This window comes from Leptidea sinapis, chromosome 22 (genome assembly GCF_905404315.1).
Source record: "Leptidea sinapis chromosome 22, ilLepSina1.1, whole genome shotgun sequence".
NCBI classification, from domain to species: domain Eukaryota; kingdom Metazoa; phylum Arthropoda; class Insecta; order Lepidoptera; family Pieridae; genus Leptidea; species Leptidea sinapis.
Genome location: NC_066286.1, coordinates 2209648 through 2227716, shown reverse-complemented (window position 1 = coordinate 2227716; position 18069 = coordinate 2209648). Strand labels below are relative to the sequence as shown.

Genomic DNA, 18069 nt, shown 5'->3' with positions numbered 1-18069 from the left:
TATTTTAAAGCGATAGAAATGACAGTACAATACTGTATATTTTTATTGAAAAGAGCGCAAAAAAAAGAATGCTAGGAGTTTCTTGCGCCGCTTCTTCTCTCTCAGAGCGCCATTTGTTTCCGAAGCGGTAGTAGTATCTAGTAGTTATAAGAAATGACATCAAAAAGAATTCTAAAGGAATCAATTTTGAGAAAATAAATGTCTTTTATAGTGTTAATACACTATGGGTGTATCCGAAGTTACACTGATGTAACTATAGAATGTAGGTGCAAATTGGTAGAAGATAATTATTATGAAAAAAAATATAGGGATCGCAGTGTGTCTGTTAACCGCTAGATGGCGCTAAAATTAAAAATTTGTTTTTTAGCTTGACGCACAGATCAGCCATCGCTTTTCTCGACAGTATGCCACGAGAACTAAACCAATTGACAAGAAAGACAACCTTAATAGAACTATATATACTAGCTGAGTTTGGGCATATTAGATCTCTTTCTGTTTATTTTTCATATTAGCTCTTTCTTTAAATGAATTCCCTTTCATTTATATTGGAATAGTCTTGTGCCCCTTTATATTTAAATGGTATTTCTCGACTTACAATAAAAATTTAATATTATGCTGAGATTTATCAACATTGATTGAAAGCACACACCTTAAGGACAATAATTGAGGAGGCACACGAATGTCGGAACACAGTGGCGGTGTTTTGAAGATTTTTTTGTTCCCTGCACAAAAGAGATTCATCGGACTAAGCGCTCCTGGATGTGTACCTAATCATTAATTAAGATGTTTCTCTTGTATACTTTTACGGTTTTAATAAATTTTATTTAGATTTAAATATATTTGAATTTGAAATTTGCGGTGTAAAGTAACTCCAAGTTTAAAATAACTTCTCCCTGTCATGTAATTCTGTAGCGACAAAGGTAAGATTAAAACAATAAGTTTTAAATTTGGAGTAGCTTTGCATTGCGTTTATTAATAACATAGCTAGTGGTTATGTTAGTAAAAAAATGGTAAAATATGTGGGTTAGCACTGTAGTAAGAGACATGACAAATTTGGCTCAAAATCTCAAGGCGATGGCCACAATGTTATGTGATCGGGGTTTTTATCTGATGCGTAATCAGATGGTTTTGACTGGCACTGTTGTGTTATACCGCTCATCATCTAGGTCCCTATAGTATATTCGAATTGGAACACCGTGGAATATTTCCACGAACTTCTGTTCGGTGTATAGTTTACGTGGACGAAAAAATCGTTTGAGTGACAACAACTGGAATGGACCGTTTTTGTTTACCTGCATACCTACTTTATACCAGTTTTGCTTTAACACTGCTTCACGTAGATCGTCTCTTGATGTAAGTGTGGGTAACAGAGGACTATTGGGTACATTGGATTATTTACTAAACCTCTGAATTACGGTGAGGTATACCTACCGAAAAACACATGATTTCTGCGTATTAAAGCTACTTGATGCCCTGAGTAATCTACGCTTTTGAGCTCCCAATTCACTAGTAACGAAACTTTTTGACGTAATATTAAGAGATACCTAGATCATTACGAATTTTTTCAGACAAATAGTATTTTGTGTCTATCCATTCGATACTTCATTCATACTTACATACAAAAATACACAATCTATCCTCGTAATGTTAATTCAGTTGGATAAATCATGGGGTTTTTCCAACATCAATCAATGTATCTTATCCAAACTGACCATCCTACTAATAATAATGATTATTTCCTATTTTGTTTTGTAGTAACTTGTTAGTACCTTTAATATGTAAAAATAGGATTGGCTTTATTTTATTAATAGATAATTGGTCATATATTATAAACAAAATGATTTAGTTTGAGACATTCATAAACTTTGAAACAGCTGAACTCAAGAAATTAGTTAAATAGTGATTAACTATTAACCGCCCCCCAACTTCTTTAATACATACTTAAGTAATCGGACTATGCCGAAAAATAAAGAGACAATGAAAATTTCGTATAGCTTTTATTTTTCACAAATTAGACCTAATTTTGAGAGAGCTTATTTAGCTTAAATAAACTATATACAAAAAATTTACAATTAATTTCATGTGATATGTATAGTAAGTATACAATAGTGGTATCTTTACAACTCTAAGTTCCACCTCTCGTGTTAAAGTGACATTTTCAAATGTGCAAATATATAGTAGTTAACATATTGAAAATCAAGTAATCAATAAATACCAACGTATCAACGATACTACGTTTGCGATACGGATTAGTTTTGCGATTACTATCTACAAATACAATAAAAATAATTCGTAAAAGTATTCACTAGGTCGGTTACATTATTACATAATAATTATTAATTACTTTCGGAAAATTTATGTGATATCATGTATCTTCATAATGTCGGTAACGGACTAGTAAAAAAATAAGGACTCCGTGTCACCTTACATAACAGTGTAGCACCAAAACAAGCCGATTAACGTGTAAATATATAATAACATAGCCCCACGCATACACTTACACTACTACAGGCCGATAGGCAGCCATTATGAGAACTGTCATCGTCTGTGACAGATCAGATTTTAAAAATGACGTCGTGCGTTGTGAAAAAGTGTAAAAACGACACTATATAAGTATTTATGGCCATATATGATTATTTAAGGGAGAAAAAATTGTGTAGGTAACTAGTATCCCCTGTAACCGCACACAATCTAGCATAACGGTGCTTCACTTGCTAATATCACGGCGCGGAGTCCTTCTTTTTTTACTCGTCCGTGTGTATCAGTATTGGTGGTGTTCTTTTGCATTGCTTATTAAATATTAAGATGTTTTAATAAATAATAGGATTAGGAATTACAAAACGAAGAAAAATATAGCTTGCTTTTAGGCAGCTGATAAAAACCAGAAATATTAGTTTAGTATGCGTGACAGTGACAAGCTACGTCTTACACTCGCGATTTGTATGACACTTTGTGTTAGTGTGCGCGAATTTCTCAAAATAGAGCTTAGCTATAGTCTATCTAGACGTATAAATTCTCTAAGTCTGTAGGTTTGTATATGTTTGCCTGTAGTAATTTTAGAAAGAGAAAAAACTTTAGACATTCAAAAGTGTCATTTCCTTGACGTAGGTCAAGGAAATGACACACACAAATTAACTTTATTCATCATGTAGATGAATAAAGTTAATTTGATTTGATTTAAGTTTAAATCGTAATTTTACAATTGTTTTATAACAATAGTCTTATTTAAAAACATAAACTGCAACTTAAACAATATATATACGTCTGATTATTGTTAATATCTGAATACAATTAATATATAATATATATAAATATGATAATTTCAAATAATGTCTATGTTTATAATTAATATATTTATATACATATATTTGGGTAAGTATGACATCATTTGTAACCGACTAGATATTAATGTTGTGATAGTTGCAATATCAATGAATTATGTAATAGGTGCAAAACTTATAGAAAAACACTAATTGTCGTTATTAATATAATACAACCTTTAAAATAGGTCGCCTTTTATGTAAGTTTAATTTGTGGAAACTAAAAAAATAAAAAAAATATGTCGTAATAACAAGAGGCTATTATTACTTAGCACGTACAAACAACATCTACTTAAATATAATAAGTGGGCTATATAAATCAGTGAAAGATATAGGTAAAGGTATTACTTCTATGGTAATAAGCAATTTATCAACACCGGAAGGCGACCTAATATTGACTAAAATTATCATATTATTGACTTACAAATTACAACTTACAGAAACTATTTTAAAGTATCGTAAATGGCCTCGTTGGGATATGTACCATTCAAATGGATACTATTACTAAAACTTACAGCGTTCTCTTTACCTAAATGAACACAGGGGTGATCTAAGCTTGTCCTCTGGTCCTCAAATTCATCCATATTACTAGTAATTTCTAATCGAATCGCATGTAGTTTTGATTCCACGTGCGTGCTATTATCACGCTCCCAGGAATCTATAATTGATACTTCATTCTTACTTCCCGTGTCATCAATTTCACTAGATGCTATACTAGAGTTATCAAAATTTAAATCAGTAGCTTTCTCAATAACAACAACCTCAATATGCCTGACGGAATTCTCTTGATTTTCTATTTGTCTCGCTCTTTCATCATTGCGAGTAATCAACTCTTTCTTAACATTACAAATCACAGGGTCATTTGCTAAGATATCTACATTTGAATCGTAGTTATCTTCTTCACTAGTTCTGTTACCGTTTGGTGTACATATTTCTGCGTAAATATTGTCTGTACTTAAATCCAATTCTATTCTATCTTCTTCGTCGTCAACAGCATCGGCTACTTTACCATACGGCAAATCTTCAATAACTGGAAGTTTCCTCTTTTGTATTGAAGAAATTGAACGTCTGACCTTCTTTTGAATATGACGTTCTTCTTCCGATATATCTCTCGAAATGAGTTCTTCGTCAACTTCAGATCGAGGTGTCGGTGCTCTTGGCTTATCAAACTTTTTTCTGAAGTTAACAACCCTCTCGTTGTCATCAGAACGCTCTGTTTTCGTTGGCATACTGTTGCTATTATTTTCGTCTTTTTTGTCACTGGGTTTTTTGGGATGAATTAAATTTGATGTTGATTTGCTTAAAACTCGTTTAGTTTTTACATGGAATTCAGAACAGAGTTTTTCAGTGATGAATGAATGTTGTTTATAATTAATTTCAAAATCATTGTCATTGTAAAGAGAACCAGCGCCAAACATATTGATATCTTCACAACTCTGTATTTGATTGTAAGATTCTGATTTCACCATAGACTTTTCTGGAATTAAGTCAGGTTGAATCCTTTGCCTCCTTTCAAGGTGTGTTGAAGATTTTGTAGCGGCTGACTTTTTCAATAAATTCTCATCGAGAGATTTCAGTTTTCTGCCAGAACTAGAGCTACTTTCCATGGACCCACAGTAGTTAATTTGGTCTACGCTTAGATTTTTCCGACCATGTTTCATTTCGATGCCACTATCTTCCTCATTACAAGAACTGTCAGGTATACCAGTTTGAACCGACACTGATTTAGTAAGTATCGGTTTTTTGTGGCTTGAGCTGCATTGACTCGTTCCCATATCAGAGGATGATGTAGTTAAGCTTTTATAAGAGTGACTCTTTTCAGCAGTGCCATCGTTTTTCCGTAACCCACCAAATCTATCTTCTATTAATTTGGCCATATCTTGGTAACGCTCAATAGAACTATGTTTCTCTCCTAAAGGATCAAACGGATCCTTAATATCTTTATGTCGATCTGAATTTTCGATGGCCGATATCTTACTGTCTAGTGTAGCATTACTTTTAAGAAGTTTTAAATTTTTAAACCACTTGCTCTTTTTCTGAGCGCCATCTTCCCGGAACACGTGCATTTTCTCACTAGAAAACCCTTCGTGTTCGAGTTTACTTTCCGTTTTTTCATCTTTTCCTTCATCGTCGCTGTAAACGTCGTAATTCATATGCTCTAGTTCATTTTTACTTAAAAATATAATAGATCCTTCTGTTTCATCTGGGATATCTCTTAAAACTTTCTCACTTTTTCCAAAAAGTCTAGTTGTATCAATTTTCAAGCCTTGTAGTGTGAACTTTCTTTCTTTTTCAAACTTTACCGGTTCGTGGTCTTCCTTTATGAGATCTTCAGCCGTCTTCGCTTTGCTGACGACGGTTGAGGTTGCATATGAGATCTGTCTGATCCAGTTGTCAACATTCAGTTGACAGAAGGTTAGAGCTTTCTGGAGACGCGCTGACAGGAACATTCTCTTCTCGCTTTCAAAGCCAAGCTGAGTACGGCGTACTTTGATATTGCCATTTAAAGGGAGAAGTTGTAGAGTCTCTTTTGCATGATAGCGAGGATCAACTTGCTTACTGGGACTGGATGATAATGAGGTATACTCAGGCAACGTGCACATGACAAGTACTGGTTCTGTGACAGCTGCCCGTAGCAGAAGGTCATCTGAAAATAAGGAAAACGGTATTATTAATAAGTAAACTCATGGTCTTCAACTTTTTTTCACGGGTCTTCTAATCTGAGTCTATAGTGACAAACCAGAGTGCAAATTACACGACAGAACCGAAAACTGAATTAAACAATATATAACATATACCTACAAGTAAAATAATTTTATTAAAATTAGTCTTGTAATTGATTTAAATGGTTAAATACGCGAGCTGAGCAGACATTTCAAAAAAAGATTTACGGAGTATTATTTTTCAAACTACCGACAGGATTTTATGGATTAACTGTTATTTTATGGTTATTTTTAACGTGGTAATCGCATCTTTTTCATATTATATCTATTGGATTTTTAAATGAAGATTGCCATGTTGAAATGCAGATTAAGGATTGATTGATCATATTGACATTACATCTGGATTCTAAATAATCATAGTATTCAGATAGTATTTTAAAAGTGGCGGATGGTCAACTAGAGATAGAGTTGCAATAATTTTAAAATGGCATGTGCTCAGTTCTACGACTATATAAAAAAATAAAAAATAAACTAATATTATTATTGATATAAATTGAAATTGATCTTTGTTACTTTAGTACTAAGATTACTTCGGATGAAAACTTTAATTTTGTTTTTTTTTTGCTTTGATAGACTGCGTTTCGGCGTAAAATATATTATTGCTTGTGGGAATCGAACGTGTTGAACATCCCCTTTGGGATGGAATCTAAATAATATGGCATCTCTAACTAGAGCCCTCTTACCCAACTGAGCGTGACGGCTACAAGAAATTTCGTTAGAAAAATTTTCATGTTGTCCAACTTATGTCATACTTACATTTTAATCTATTTAGCATAACTGTCGATATCTGTGTTAGATAGATGACCAGACAGCCCGATAACGCGTGACCAATTTCTTTAATATACAAAATACTAAGGAGCCACTGCCTGCGTGGCTGAGTGTTTACGACTTGACAATCAAAATCGGTTACAGTAACATTTTTGTAACACATTAATTTGCAATTATTTTCTATATTGCTGTATCTTCTTTATAGATATACTTTTCTCGCGCACACTTTGATAGTCTAGTATATTGTAAATTTATGGTTTTTCCCCATCCGAAAAGTGCCCAAAGTACCTAAAGATGGTTCCACCAGATTCTTAACTTACCTCCTACATCATGCGCCATTTCAATTGGAACAGTGCCTGCCAGGAGTCGCACTCTGGTGGGCAGTCGCCACAGGCTCAAGAGATGGGGCAGTCGATGAGCACGTGCCCCCACCTCGGGCGCCGGGGCAGAATCCGTGGTGTCTTCCCACTCCACTGGAGACAACTCCTCTGGGCATACCTCGTACAGTTCTCCCTTTGTGTTGATTGGCACGAACAATTCCTGTAATTAATTGTTATAAATATCACATAAACAATTTGTTATTTTTAAAGTGTATAAAATGTAATATAATAAAATTTATTTTGGCGCTCGGACGGAACCCGAGAGGTTGCGGGTCGAGTCCCGCATCGTCCATAAATTTCGGTTACAAATTAAAGTTTTACAAATATCATATAGGTACACAAGCTGAGAGTTGAACAAGATATGTCTTGTTAGCGTAAGAGCGCTCGGACGGAACCCGAAAGGTCGCGGGTTGGAGTACTGTATCGTTTATAAATTCTGGTACAAACCAACTGATACCAATACATCTTAATATAGATAAAATACGTGACACGCTGTTTGTCCGCGATGGACGCCTAAACCACAGAAGTTTCAAAGAATACAAATGATTTAAGTTTTCTTTAGTGTTAATTCCGCCAATATTTGTTTTTAAAACAATTCGATACGTGTTTCGCCTCTACATGAGGCATCCTCAGGACGTGTTGTCTCGCCAAAATCTGGAACGAGACTCAAATGTCTCATGAAACACGTGTCGAATTGTTTTAAAACAAATATTGGCGGAATTAACACTAAAGAAAACTTAAATCATTTTTATAATTATGGATTTCCGCAAAGTAACGCCTAATTCAATAAAAAAAAAGTTTCAAAGAAGGTCAAGAAACCAGTTTAGTCCAACTTGAGAGATAAGATAGTTTTTATTTCGATTTGGGACCCATAATTATTTTTATTATCAAAATTTGTTTTGTATGGACATATTTTCTATGAGAGATTTTAGTGACGCACGCACGGTTTGACAGTTCCACTGTGAAACAATTTCATTTTAACAACAGGGAGAATTTTTTACGAAATAGTTCTTGGTGTTTTAAAATATTATTGGCAAATTCCTATAAAACAGTATTAGTTTATTTTTTACAGAACAACGTCTGCCGAGGCAGCTAGTAATAATTTAAATAAAAAATAACTGCAATTGGCAGGTTGAGCTACTAAATAAATAAAAATTAAACGTCATAGACATTATTTATTATTGATTAAAACGTGTAAGAGCTTATACTCTGAGATGGAAATAAAAAACAGCTTCCTCTAGATAACGAATGAATCCATGTAATATATGCTTGGTCATGCAGCCGACTGCATCCGCACATGAACATAATATGAATTCATTTATAATCTGTACAGTTTAAAACTATAAAATAAGTGTTTAAAATTTGTTTCTTTATGTATGTGTACATACAGTTGAGAAACTTTCTAACCCGAGATAGATGCGTATCTTGATGAAGTTATCGTATTATTATTTCAAGGTATTAAAGTTTTCTTCATCATTTTATACCGTTCGTTCTGTTACGATGAAATTTTTATTATATTTCTCCGGGGTATAAAAAATATAGGGTAATTCCAGGTGACGGTGTCTTAAAAGGTGACTAAGGGCATTTGAAAGGCCAGTGGAAAGCTTCTTTGCACAGGATGCCGGTTCGATTAACGGTACCACGACGGCGCCTCTTTCTGCCGTGAAGTAGTAATGTGTTTCGGTCTGAAGGGCGCCGTAGCTAGTGAAATTACGGGTCAAATGAGACTTAACATCATATGTCTCAAGGTGACGAGCGCAATTGCAGTGCCGCTCAAAAATTCAGAAAAAAGAATCCTGAGCGGCACTGCATTGTAGTAAGCAAGGTGTAATATTAATTACCATCAGCTGAACGTCCTGCCCGTCTCATCCTATAGTGTCATAAAACTTCCGGGAAGGTCATAGGTATAGTTACAAGTACAAGTCATGTCAGAGCCAAATCAATAATGCATAATCCCTACGCAAGTCTGACACTAGGTGACTGACACTGGCGGCTAACACTGACACTACTGTCAAGTTATGACACTAGGTGGCGTATAACAAGACGATCTAGAAATATAGTTTTATTTCTAGTAAGAAATACTGTGAACCGATATCACTTATTTAATCCCTAGGAATATAACTATATCACGTGTTCAACCATCTTACTGCTACATAATATATAGATACTATATCTTATATACAATCTATATGATGATGAAATGACGATGAAATAAATACTTTTCATTTTTCATTTTCATTTCATCTATGTACTTAAAATTTTGCGGCATCTGGATTAGTCAGCAGCTAGTCCATGGAGTTCCTTGTTGGCCAAGAAAAAGGGAAAAAAAATAGTCCAGATAAGATATGACGTGGCCAGCTTGTGATTACTGTAAACCAAACAATAATTTACAAAAATGAATTTAAACGATTGGCAAAATAAAGGTACCGAGGATCAAGAAGCAGAGAAAATAGTATTGCATACTGCTACTTTAAAATCCGTATCAAATATTCAAAGTATAATTAATGAACATGCCCTAATCTCCACCCAAGGCAAACTGGTACAATATACCATTTAGTTACCCACACAACAGTTTGAATCTACAATAACCTGAAACCTAAAGTTAAGTTAGATGGGCAAGTTTTAGATTAACCTACTTCCAAAGTGGGCAGTCGATGAGGTAACCATCTAGATTAGTATATACGGACCTTATATAACCATTGATAACGCTATTTATCTTCTGTTGCAGAAGTTAGAGATGCAAATATACCGGGCTTTGGCAAGAACATTATGATACTATAAGTATGGGCCACAGTAAAATGTGTGCCGGGTTTTTGCAAGATCGCTATAATACTATAAGAATGGGCCACAGTTAAATGTGACCTTTTGTGGTTTTGATTCTAACCGGAAGTTCAAATGGTAAATGAAGTATATTATTTGAACTATATCTATATTTTTATTTGTATATATATAATGAAAATAGTCTTTGTTAGATTCAATCACGCCTAAACCACTGATCGTATCGCCATGAAACTACCACCATTCGATGCGAAATTTATCCTAGATGATTTATGGCTACTGATTTTTCAAATTCCAACGTTCCTTCATTAATTTATTTCCTTTTAAAATTCGCCCAGCCAAGCGGGCGGGAACGGCTTGTTTTCTATAAATACTTAAAAAATGTTGGCACATATTAGTATCTTTATTTCTTTACAGTGTGAAATGATGCATGAGGTTGAAAATGAGGTTTTTAAGTTCAGACGTTAATAAGTATTTTTTCACTTAACGTAGATCATCTAACTAAAAATGATCAAGCCGTAAAGAATTTCTTGTAACTTTTTTCATTAAATCTCCACTTCCGAAGTAAAACTAAGCTCTGAATTACACAGGTGTAACGTTTTAACCTACGTGAATAAATTACTTTTCATTAGATATGTGATTTTTATAATCAATTTGGTTAAAAATATTGGATTTAAATTGTGAACTTAACTTTGTAGAAATTAAATATATTAACAACACGAGTATAACATAATATACTAAATGTCAAATATCATTTCAAAAATAATAATAACTTGAATGTAATATTCAAATATACATTATTCATAAAACTATTTGAACACGTTTAATAAGTAAATCTGTTTTTAATAATAATAATATAGCTTAAATGCAGTCGCAAAGATTCATAGTACAATAAATAATACAAAAAAGGTAAGAAAGAAACAAAGTATAATGTAAACGCACCTTTATGACACTGATCACTCTTAATGCTTGATCGATGAGGTGTTAAACATATCTGATCTTTAATTAAAATATTGCGTTACAACGATATAGTATTTCAAACTTGATCGAATGTATCATAATATATTCTACATCTATATATTAATTTCACACTTATTTTTATTGTATACTAGCTGTCCCGACAGACGTTGTTCTGTATATAATAAATAAAATAATGTTTTTGTATGAATTTGTCAATAATATATTATCATTACATCAAGAATTACTTCGTAAAATATGCACCCTGCTGTCGTAATGAAATTGTTTCACAGCAGAACTGTCAAACCGTGCGTCAATAAATTCTCTCAGGAATTATGTATGGACACAACAAAGGAAAGACAAATTTGTTGTTTTTATTTAATTCCGAGCATTTTTTTTTATTTATTCACCTTTTAAACCTTCTCTGGACTTCCACAAATAATTCAAGACCTAAATTTGTCAAATCGGTCCAGCTGTTCTCAAATTTTAGTGAGACTAACGAACAGCAATTCATTTTTTATATATAGACTAGTGGACCCAACAGATGTTGTCCTGTACACACGTCTTTAATTTGAAAAATCAGTCCAGCCGTTAGGAGGAGTTCACTTACATACACATGAGCAGGAGAATTATATTATATGGACGGAATTGAGAATCTAAACCAATCTCAAATTCACTGAAACAAACAAAAAAATCATCAAAATTGGTCCAGCCGTTTATGAGGTAGTTCAATTGTGAATCTAAACCATTCTCGAATCCACCTGAAGACACACACCAATCTCAAATTCACCGGAACACACAAAAATATTACCAAAATCGGTCCAGCCGTTTATGAGGTAGTTCAATTGTGAATCTAAACCATCCTCGAATCCCCTTGAACTCACACAAAAAATTTCATCAAAATCAGTCCAGCCGTTAGGAGGAGTTCACTTACATACACATGAGCAGGAGAATTATATTATATGGACGGAATTGAGAATCTAAACCAATCTCAAATTCACTGAAACAAACAAAAAAATCATCAAAATTGGTCCAGCCGTTTAGGAGGTAGTTCAATTGTGAATCTAAACCATTCTCGAATCCACCTGAAGACACACACCAATCTCAAATTCACCGGAACACACAAAAATATTACCAAAATCGGTCCAGCCGTTTATGAGGTAGTTCAATTGTGAATCTAAACCATCCTCGAATCCCCTTGAACTCACACAAAAAATTTCATCAAAATCGGTCCAGCCGTCTAGGAGGAGTTCAGTGACATACACACGCACACAAGAACACGAGTAGTAATTAAATATGATTATGATGCAACTGTTGTGTAATAAGGGGTGTTAAAACACGAATATGGATTTATTGTCTGATAATAGTATCACATGAGTGTTTTAATACCTAATTATCAACAGTTGCATACAAGACTTTATCTACACCCAGAATATGAATCCTCTAAAAGATTCTGGAACTTAGGAAGTTAGCTTACTGCTAACATTAAAACACCAGTCCTAGTAGTAACCTAATATCATTCACTACTGATTATATACAAATAAATTAAGTATTAATGAAACAATTATTTATTTTAGTAGTAATTTACATTTTGTATAGTGCAATAATTAAAATTCACTCGAATATAATGTTCTTTTGTAGCGTTTAAAATTAATCGTTCATTACAAAACAATAAAAATATCGAAGAAAAATAGGGGGGGATTCGAATAACCTACTTTTTTTAAGGCGCGCAACGTTCTGTTAGTGTGGAACGCGCGTAAACTACAAATGTTCTTTTTTTTGAAATTCATACAGATACCACGCATCGAGCAATAAGAATGTGGCTGTCTGTTGAAACTCTTAGCGCATAAAGGGATAAAAAAAATATAGGAGTGTTGTTATGAAATTCAGTACAACATTTCAACACTGTTTTGGATGATGTAATAGTTATTAGAACATTGGGTGTTTTAATGTTGGCAATAAGCTAACGGTTTCAGAATCTTTAATAGAGGTTTTAAAGCATGGGTGTTAAGATAAACAGCTTTTACATTACATCACAATTTTTGAAGTATTAAATTGGATATAACTATTATGTTATTCTTAAGAGATAGACATGTGCCATCGCGAACATTTCTGTAGACCAGTAAAAGATACAAAATTCCACCATACATTATTTTGTTATATGTTAAAGGGCTCAGACAGTGTTTTCGTTGAAAGCTCCCAGACGGCTAATTTTTTTCCAACACCTCCAACAAATATCGTTAACTTATAGAAATTATATATAAACACTAAAGAAACTACTAAAACCTACCTTAAGAATCACGCTATTCATTGGTGCAAACAACATGAAAATTGGTGCAGTAGTTTTTGAGTTTATCACATACAGACAGACGCGGCGGAGGACTTTGTTTTATAATATGTAGTGATGGTTCACCAAAAGTGAGCGATCTCTATGAAGCTGTGAAGCAGCGAGTATCAATACATTCGAGTACAGGAGTCGTACTTTCTACATTGTTTATCATGGGTAGTGTTCCTAAAAGCTTTTGACATGATCTCTGCCGCAGAATTCCAACGTGCCACAGGGCAGTTTTTCTTCATGTCATATTTAATTAACTAACAACTAATGAAAAATACGTTAAGTACTGTTAACTGTAATGATCTTTGAACAGAAAAGTGAAGCCGGTTAAACTACGTTTTTTTGTGTAGGTACATATGCAACTATAGTAAAAAAAAATGATGTGGTGTCGTGGGACACCAGGTAGGAACGAAGTTCCTTCGGCTAATGTAGAATCGACACAAATTGCAAAAAAAATCGTGCTCAATTAAGTATTATACACTACTCGCTTGTGTATGCGACTGTCGCGCCTGCGCACGTCTCATTTAACGGTTTTATTCCACGCACTTTTTTCCACGGATTTTTTCTTACGGTTTTACTATCACATTTTTTTCAGTTCGGTCGCGCAGCAAAATCCCTATCCCCTCCAAGCCTGCCGTAAGGAACTTCGTTCCAACAAGTACAATGAAACTATATTTAAATTGTCAGTCTAGCGAACGCTGGCACAATGAAAAAGTATTTAAAAAGTGCCTTGTATACCTTTTTCTTGTCCATGAACTCAAAAGTAAAAAAAAAAGAATTTGCGATCTGAAAAATTATATGTATCTTTATTCAAAGTACTAGGACACTATAAACTCTATGTAGCGTCGTTTGTTGTGTCAATATTGAATCGCCTGCGGTATTCCTTCTTCTTGTCCACATTTGCGTATTTCCACTCATTTCCGTATATATTTTTTTCATTTTCCAGTTGCCTGTTTCTCAACTTTAACGGACTCGAGAGCCAAGTGATAATTGCGTCTTTGCCGTGCTGCTCCAACTCCATAACACCCAGCATGGATACCAGGGTTAAGTCCGGTCGAATCACGAACATCGTAGGCATATAAGTTATGCCTGTGTAAAAGAAACATTTAGTTGTAATTTTACGTAACATATCACGTCACACAAAAATTGGAAACTAGGTATCTCAATGGGATAATATTATATCTATGAACACTACAATCAAACATTGCTAGATATTAAACCTCTGACAATCGATATTTTAGGAACTAATTGTCAATAAAAATCATGCTATTTAATATCTACACTTAAAACATTTAATATGAGTTTTTATTTAATATTTTTATATCACATTTTAGTCAAATATGTATCTTATATTATACACTATAAATTGCACACGCATTTGCAAATTTTTCGGATTGGCCATTCGTAATACGATTGTGGACAAAACAATTACGATATTTGAAAATGGAACACCAAGTGCCAAAATTGGAGTGCCAAGAGTCTGTTACATTTTAGTTTGTGACTGTCATACATTGTGGCAACGTTTTCAAAATCGTGTGGCCTGAAAGGAAATGTTAATGGGCGGAATGGGTTTTCATTCTGAAGATTGGCCTACGATAGTTAAGAAAAATCAAAGCATTGGTAAGAAAATGATTCCTTCATTTTTCGCCAAATCAGGATATTACGCTAGAGTAACACATGAAACCAACGGACTGTTACTGCACATCGTAAGTAAATATGTGAATGCCCAGAGTTTCGAATTTATTGCTAAATCCGTTCCATTAATTAGGACAAAGAGTACTTAATTACATTCCATAAGGTAACGAATGAATATTGATGCCCTTAATTGTAGAACTGATGACGCAATCTTGTTATATTTTGTTAATTGCAAAAAATTAAATTAAGCTAAGAAGCGATGTATGCGTTCCGAAATACCATTCAGAAGATGTCCTGTGGGACGCCTCAGGAAGCCTAAAACCACTTCTTTATACAATGGTTCCATAGAATAAATGTTTGTTAATAGTGAAGATAAGTAAAATACTTAGGAAAACAATAGATATATCATAAACATGTTACATCATTAATGAGAAAACAATCCAGATACTCAGTATTACCTACATTTCATCAACGGAATTCAATTTGCATTAAAGCTGAAGGCACATTCTATTTAATGGAAGATTTACTATCTGAACTTTATCTGTGCAAGTAATATATTTTTAATACATCATTTAAGAGACGATGCCCCTTCGCTTACAGACTGGAGCACCATAATTACCATACACATCTATTTAACTTGAGCACTTGTACTAGGGGATCATAAATCTTAACAGTCACTTCGCATGTATTTCGGATCTTTGTTGTTATTCTTCTTTGACGAAACAAGATAAAAATCTTATATTTCGCTTTTAAAAAAAAATATCTTTCGCGTTACCCTACGTTTGTAGATAACGACACTAATAATAGGTAAAAAAAAGGTATTAAATACATTGCAAGTTTTTTATAACGCATAATGCGTTTATTATTTGTTTATTATTTTTTTTATAACGCATTATATTGTCAAATAAAGTAAAAATTAAAATGTTAACTAAACTACAGGGTATCAGTTTTTTGTAACGGTGGGCGCACGCATTGTAACAAATTACTTTCATCAGGTTTCCCACTGACCTCTAGTAAATATCACTGGACTGGCGGCTGTCAAAGTGATTTTGTGCCTGTATGATATTCGCGATTTTGGCGCTGTTGGCCATGTAGCGGTCTCCGGTGCTAAAATCAGTGATGACAACCTCAGAAAACAACGATAGATGGAGGAAACTATTTACAAAAAAAAAATGTGTACTTTAGTACGTTGATTCTTTAAGTATAAATAACACGAAAAACGAACGAAAAAAATTCAAAACGCATAAATACTTCAGAGTATTGTACCTTCCTTCGCAGCCATTTGTATAATACGTCAAAAATAGTTCTGTGGACATTCGCGAGTGGCGCTTCAAATAGGCACACAAAATTAGCTGTGAAACATATGTAACAGACTGTCCAGTGGTATTTATACAGGTCAGTGGTTTTCCCTAACGCGCCAAAAGAAGTATTACTTCAAAATTGAATATTATAATTTTAACAATCATTTACCTCAGGCCTGATTAGAAGACCGCAAGAAAGTCAACGGCTGTTTTTGTAACGCCAAGGCCTAATATTTTTTTTTTCAAATTTTTTAAATTTTATTTTCAAATGTTTATTATCCAGTGCATATAATTTATTTTTAACACATAATAATTGAAGAGACTATGCCATACGCTATGGAGAAACTGCAACACCATAATTACCATACATATACTTGAGCACTTGTACCAGGGGATCATAAATCTTAAGCGTAAACCAATTCGCCTGTCGTTCAAAACATTGCATCATGTCTTCCTCTGTTTCATCCATCGGGATATAAATCACTTCTATGGGAATATTAATCAACTTAACATTTTCATAGATGCTGTAAAATTTCTCTACAATTCCGTCCTTATCTAATCCGTTCGCTGTGAACAAGAGAACGATAACATCGGCGTTTTCCTTGAACCACTCGACTGGGATCAAGGTATAATTTTTGTTGTAAATGCTCGCTTCTTTGAGCCAATCATATGGTTGGCATTCAAATGCTTCCATTTCTATATCTTCTATGTAAAATTTTGTTGATATGTATGATTATCATTTCTTTAATTAATCTGACGTTTTACGATTAATTTCTGACAATGTATCCTTCAACAGTTTCATACATTTTTATTAAAAATAGGATCTCCATGAAGTTGCAATTTAAATCTGAACCCTGAACCAGAAATATTAAAATATTGTGTAGGAATCGTTCAACTTTTAAAAATAATAACCAAAGCAATCAAAGAGGTGCATATTTAACTATCAAATCACAAAGTTGAAAAGTTTTAAAAGTACTGGTACATTTGCCACTGGCACTCAGTCGTATTTTAGTGTGATAATAAAGAGGTATGAAGGTTAGTACCGAATACTAAAGTAATTACTCATTGACTCATATCGTACTATCGTTTTGCATATAACATTTTGTTAAACATTGTGATAAACCATAAAATTGATAATTTATTTTAATGCACATTTGGTATTTTCAAATTGATAATATATCAATATATTTGATATAATATATCAAAATAAACGCTTTTATCGCTTCTGTTGTTTAAAGAAGATAAACTTTGCCTTTTACGCTACATCATTTAAACAAATATTTTAATAGTTACGACAGTGACCAACCGAGTGCGCGATACTATGGTGCGGTCCGGCGGCGGGTGAACTACTAAAATTTTATTCAAATTTGCAATTTTAACAAGAGGTCGGGCAACATAAGGACTTTTATCACGAACGATTTAATTTTCGAATTGTATTTAAAGCCTCTGATGATACTCTTTGATTTACAACTGCAAATTATCTAGCCCCAAATTAGGCATAGGTTGCATGACAACGATATATTTAATACAATATACTTCCTCAAACATAAGTAAATACATAGAAACATCCATGAGTCGGAAACAAACATCCATATTCATCATATAAATGTTTGCACCTACCGAGATTCGAACCCGAGACCTCTAGCTAAGTAGTCAGGGTCACTAACCATTCGGCTATAAGGGTCGTCAATGAATATTAATAGGTTGTACATAATGTATTACTTGGCGTTCAACACACTATACCGGAATTGTTTCAAAATGACACACAACTTTATAATGGTTGTCATTGTAAGGTTATGTGGCACTAACACACGTTCTGTTTAATATAAAATTTACTTTCAAAACAATACAATCGATATAATAAATAATAGG

The 18069-nt window shown here is 33.6% G+C and overlaps 2 protein-coding genes across 2 annotated transcripts in view; both read right to left on the bottom strand.

Moving 5' to 3' along the window:
• Positions 1-1978: 1978 nt before the first annotated feature.
• LOC126970967 (uncharacterized) overlaps positions 1979-18069 on the bottom strand; it is a 132648-nt gene continuing 116557 nt past the window's right edge. Inside the window, exons 5-6 of the mRNA XM_050817119.1 lie at positions 7132-7351; positions 1979-5967 (exon numbers count right to left, since the gene is read on the bottom strand). Of these exons, the coding sequence (XP_050673076.1) occupies positions 3764-5967; positions 7132-7351 (2424 nt within the window). The 3' untranslated portion in view covers positions 1979-3763. The remainder of the gene's footprint in view (positions 5968-7131; positions 7352-18069) is intronic.
• On the bottom strand, positions 14040-17182 carry LOC126971019 (uncharacterized). Its single transcript, XM_050817189.1, has 2 exons — positions 16561-17182; positions 14040-14350 (listed from the first exon to the last, which is right to left on the bottom strand). Exons 1-2 carry the CDS (start codon positions 16889-16891, stop codon positions 14097-14099), a joined length of 585 nt encoding a protein of 194 aa, XP_050673146.1. The 5' UTR covers positions 16892-17182; the 3' UTR covers positions 14040-14096.

What these genes read in the sequence shown, in the direction of transcription:
- LOC126971019 (XM_050817189.1), bottom strand. Translation starts at nt 16,891, where the DNA reads ATGGAAGCATTTGAATGCCAACCATATGATTGGCTCAAAGAAGCGAGC. An exon ending in AGTGCTCAAGTATATGTATG is followed by an intron (nt 14,351 to 16,560) that starts GTAATTATGGTG and finishes TCTTTTACACAG; the next exon opens with GCATAACTTATATGCCTACG.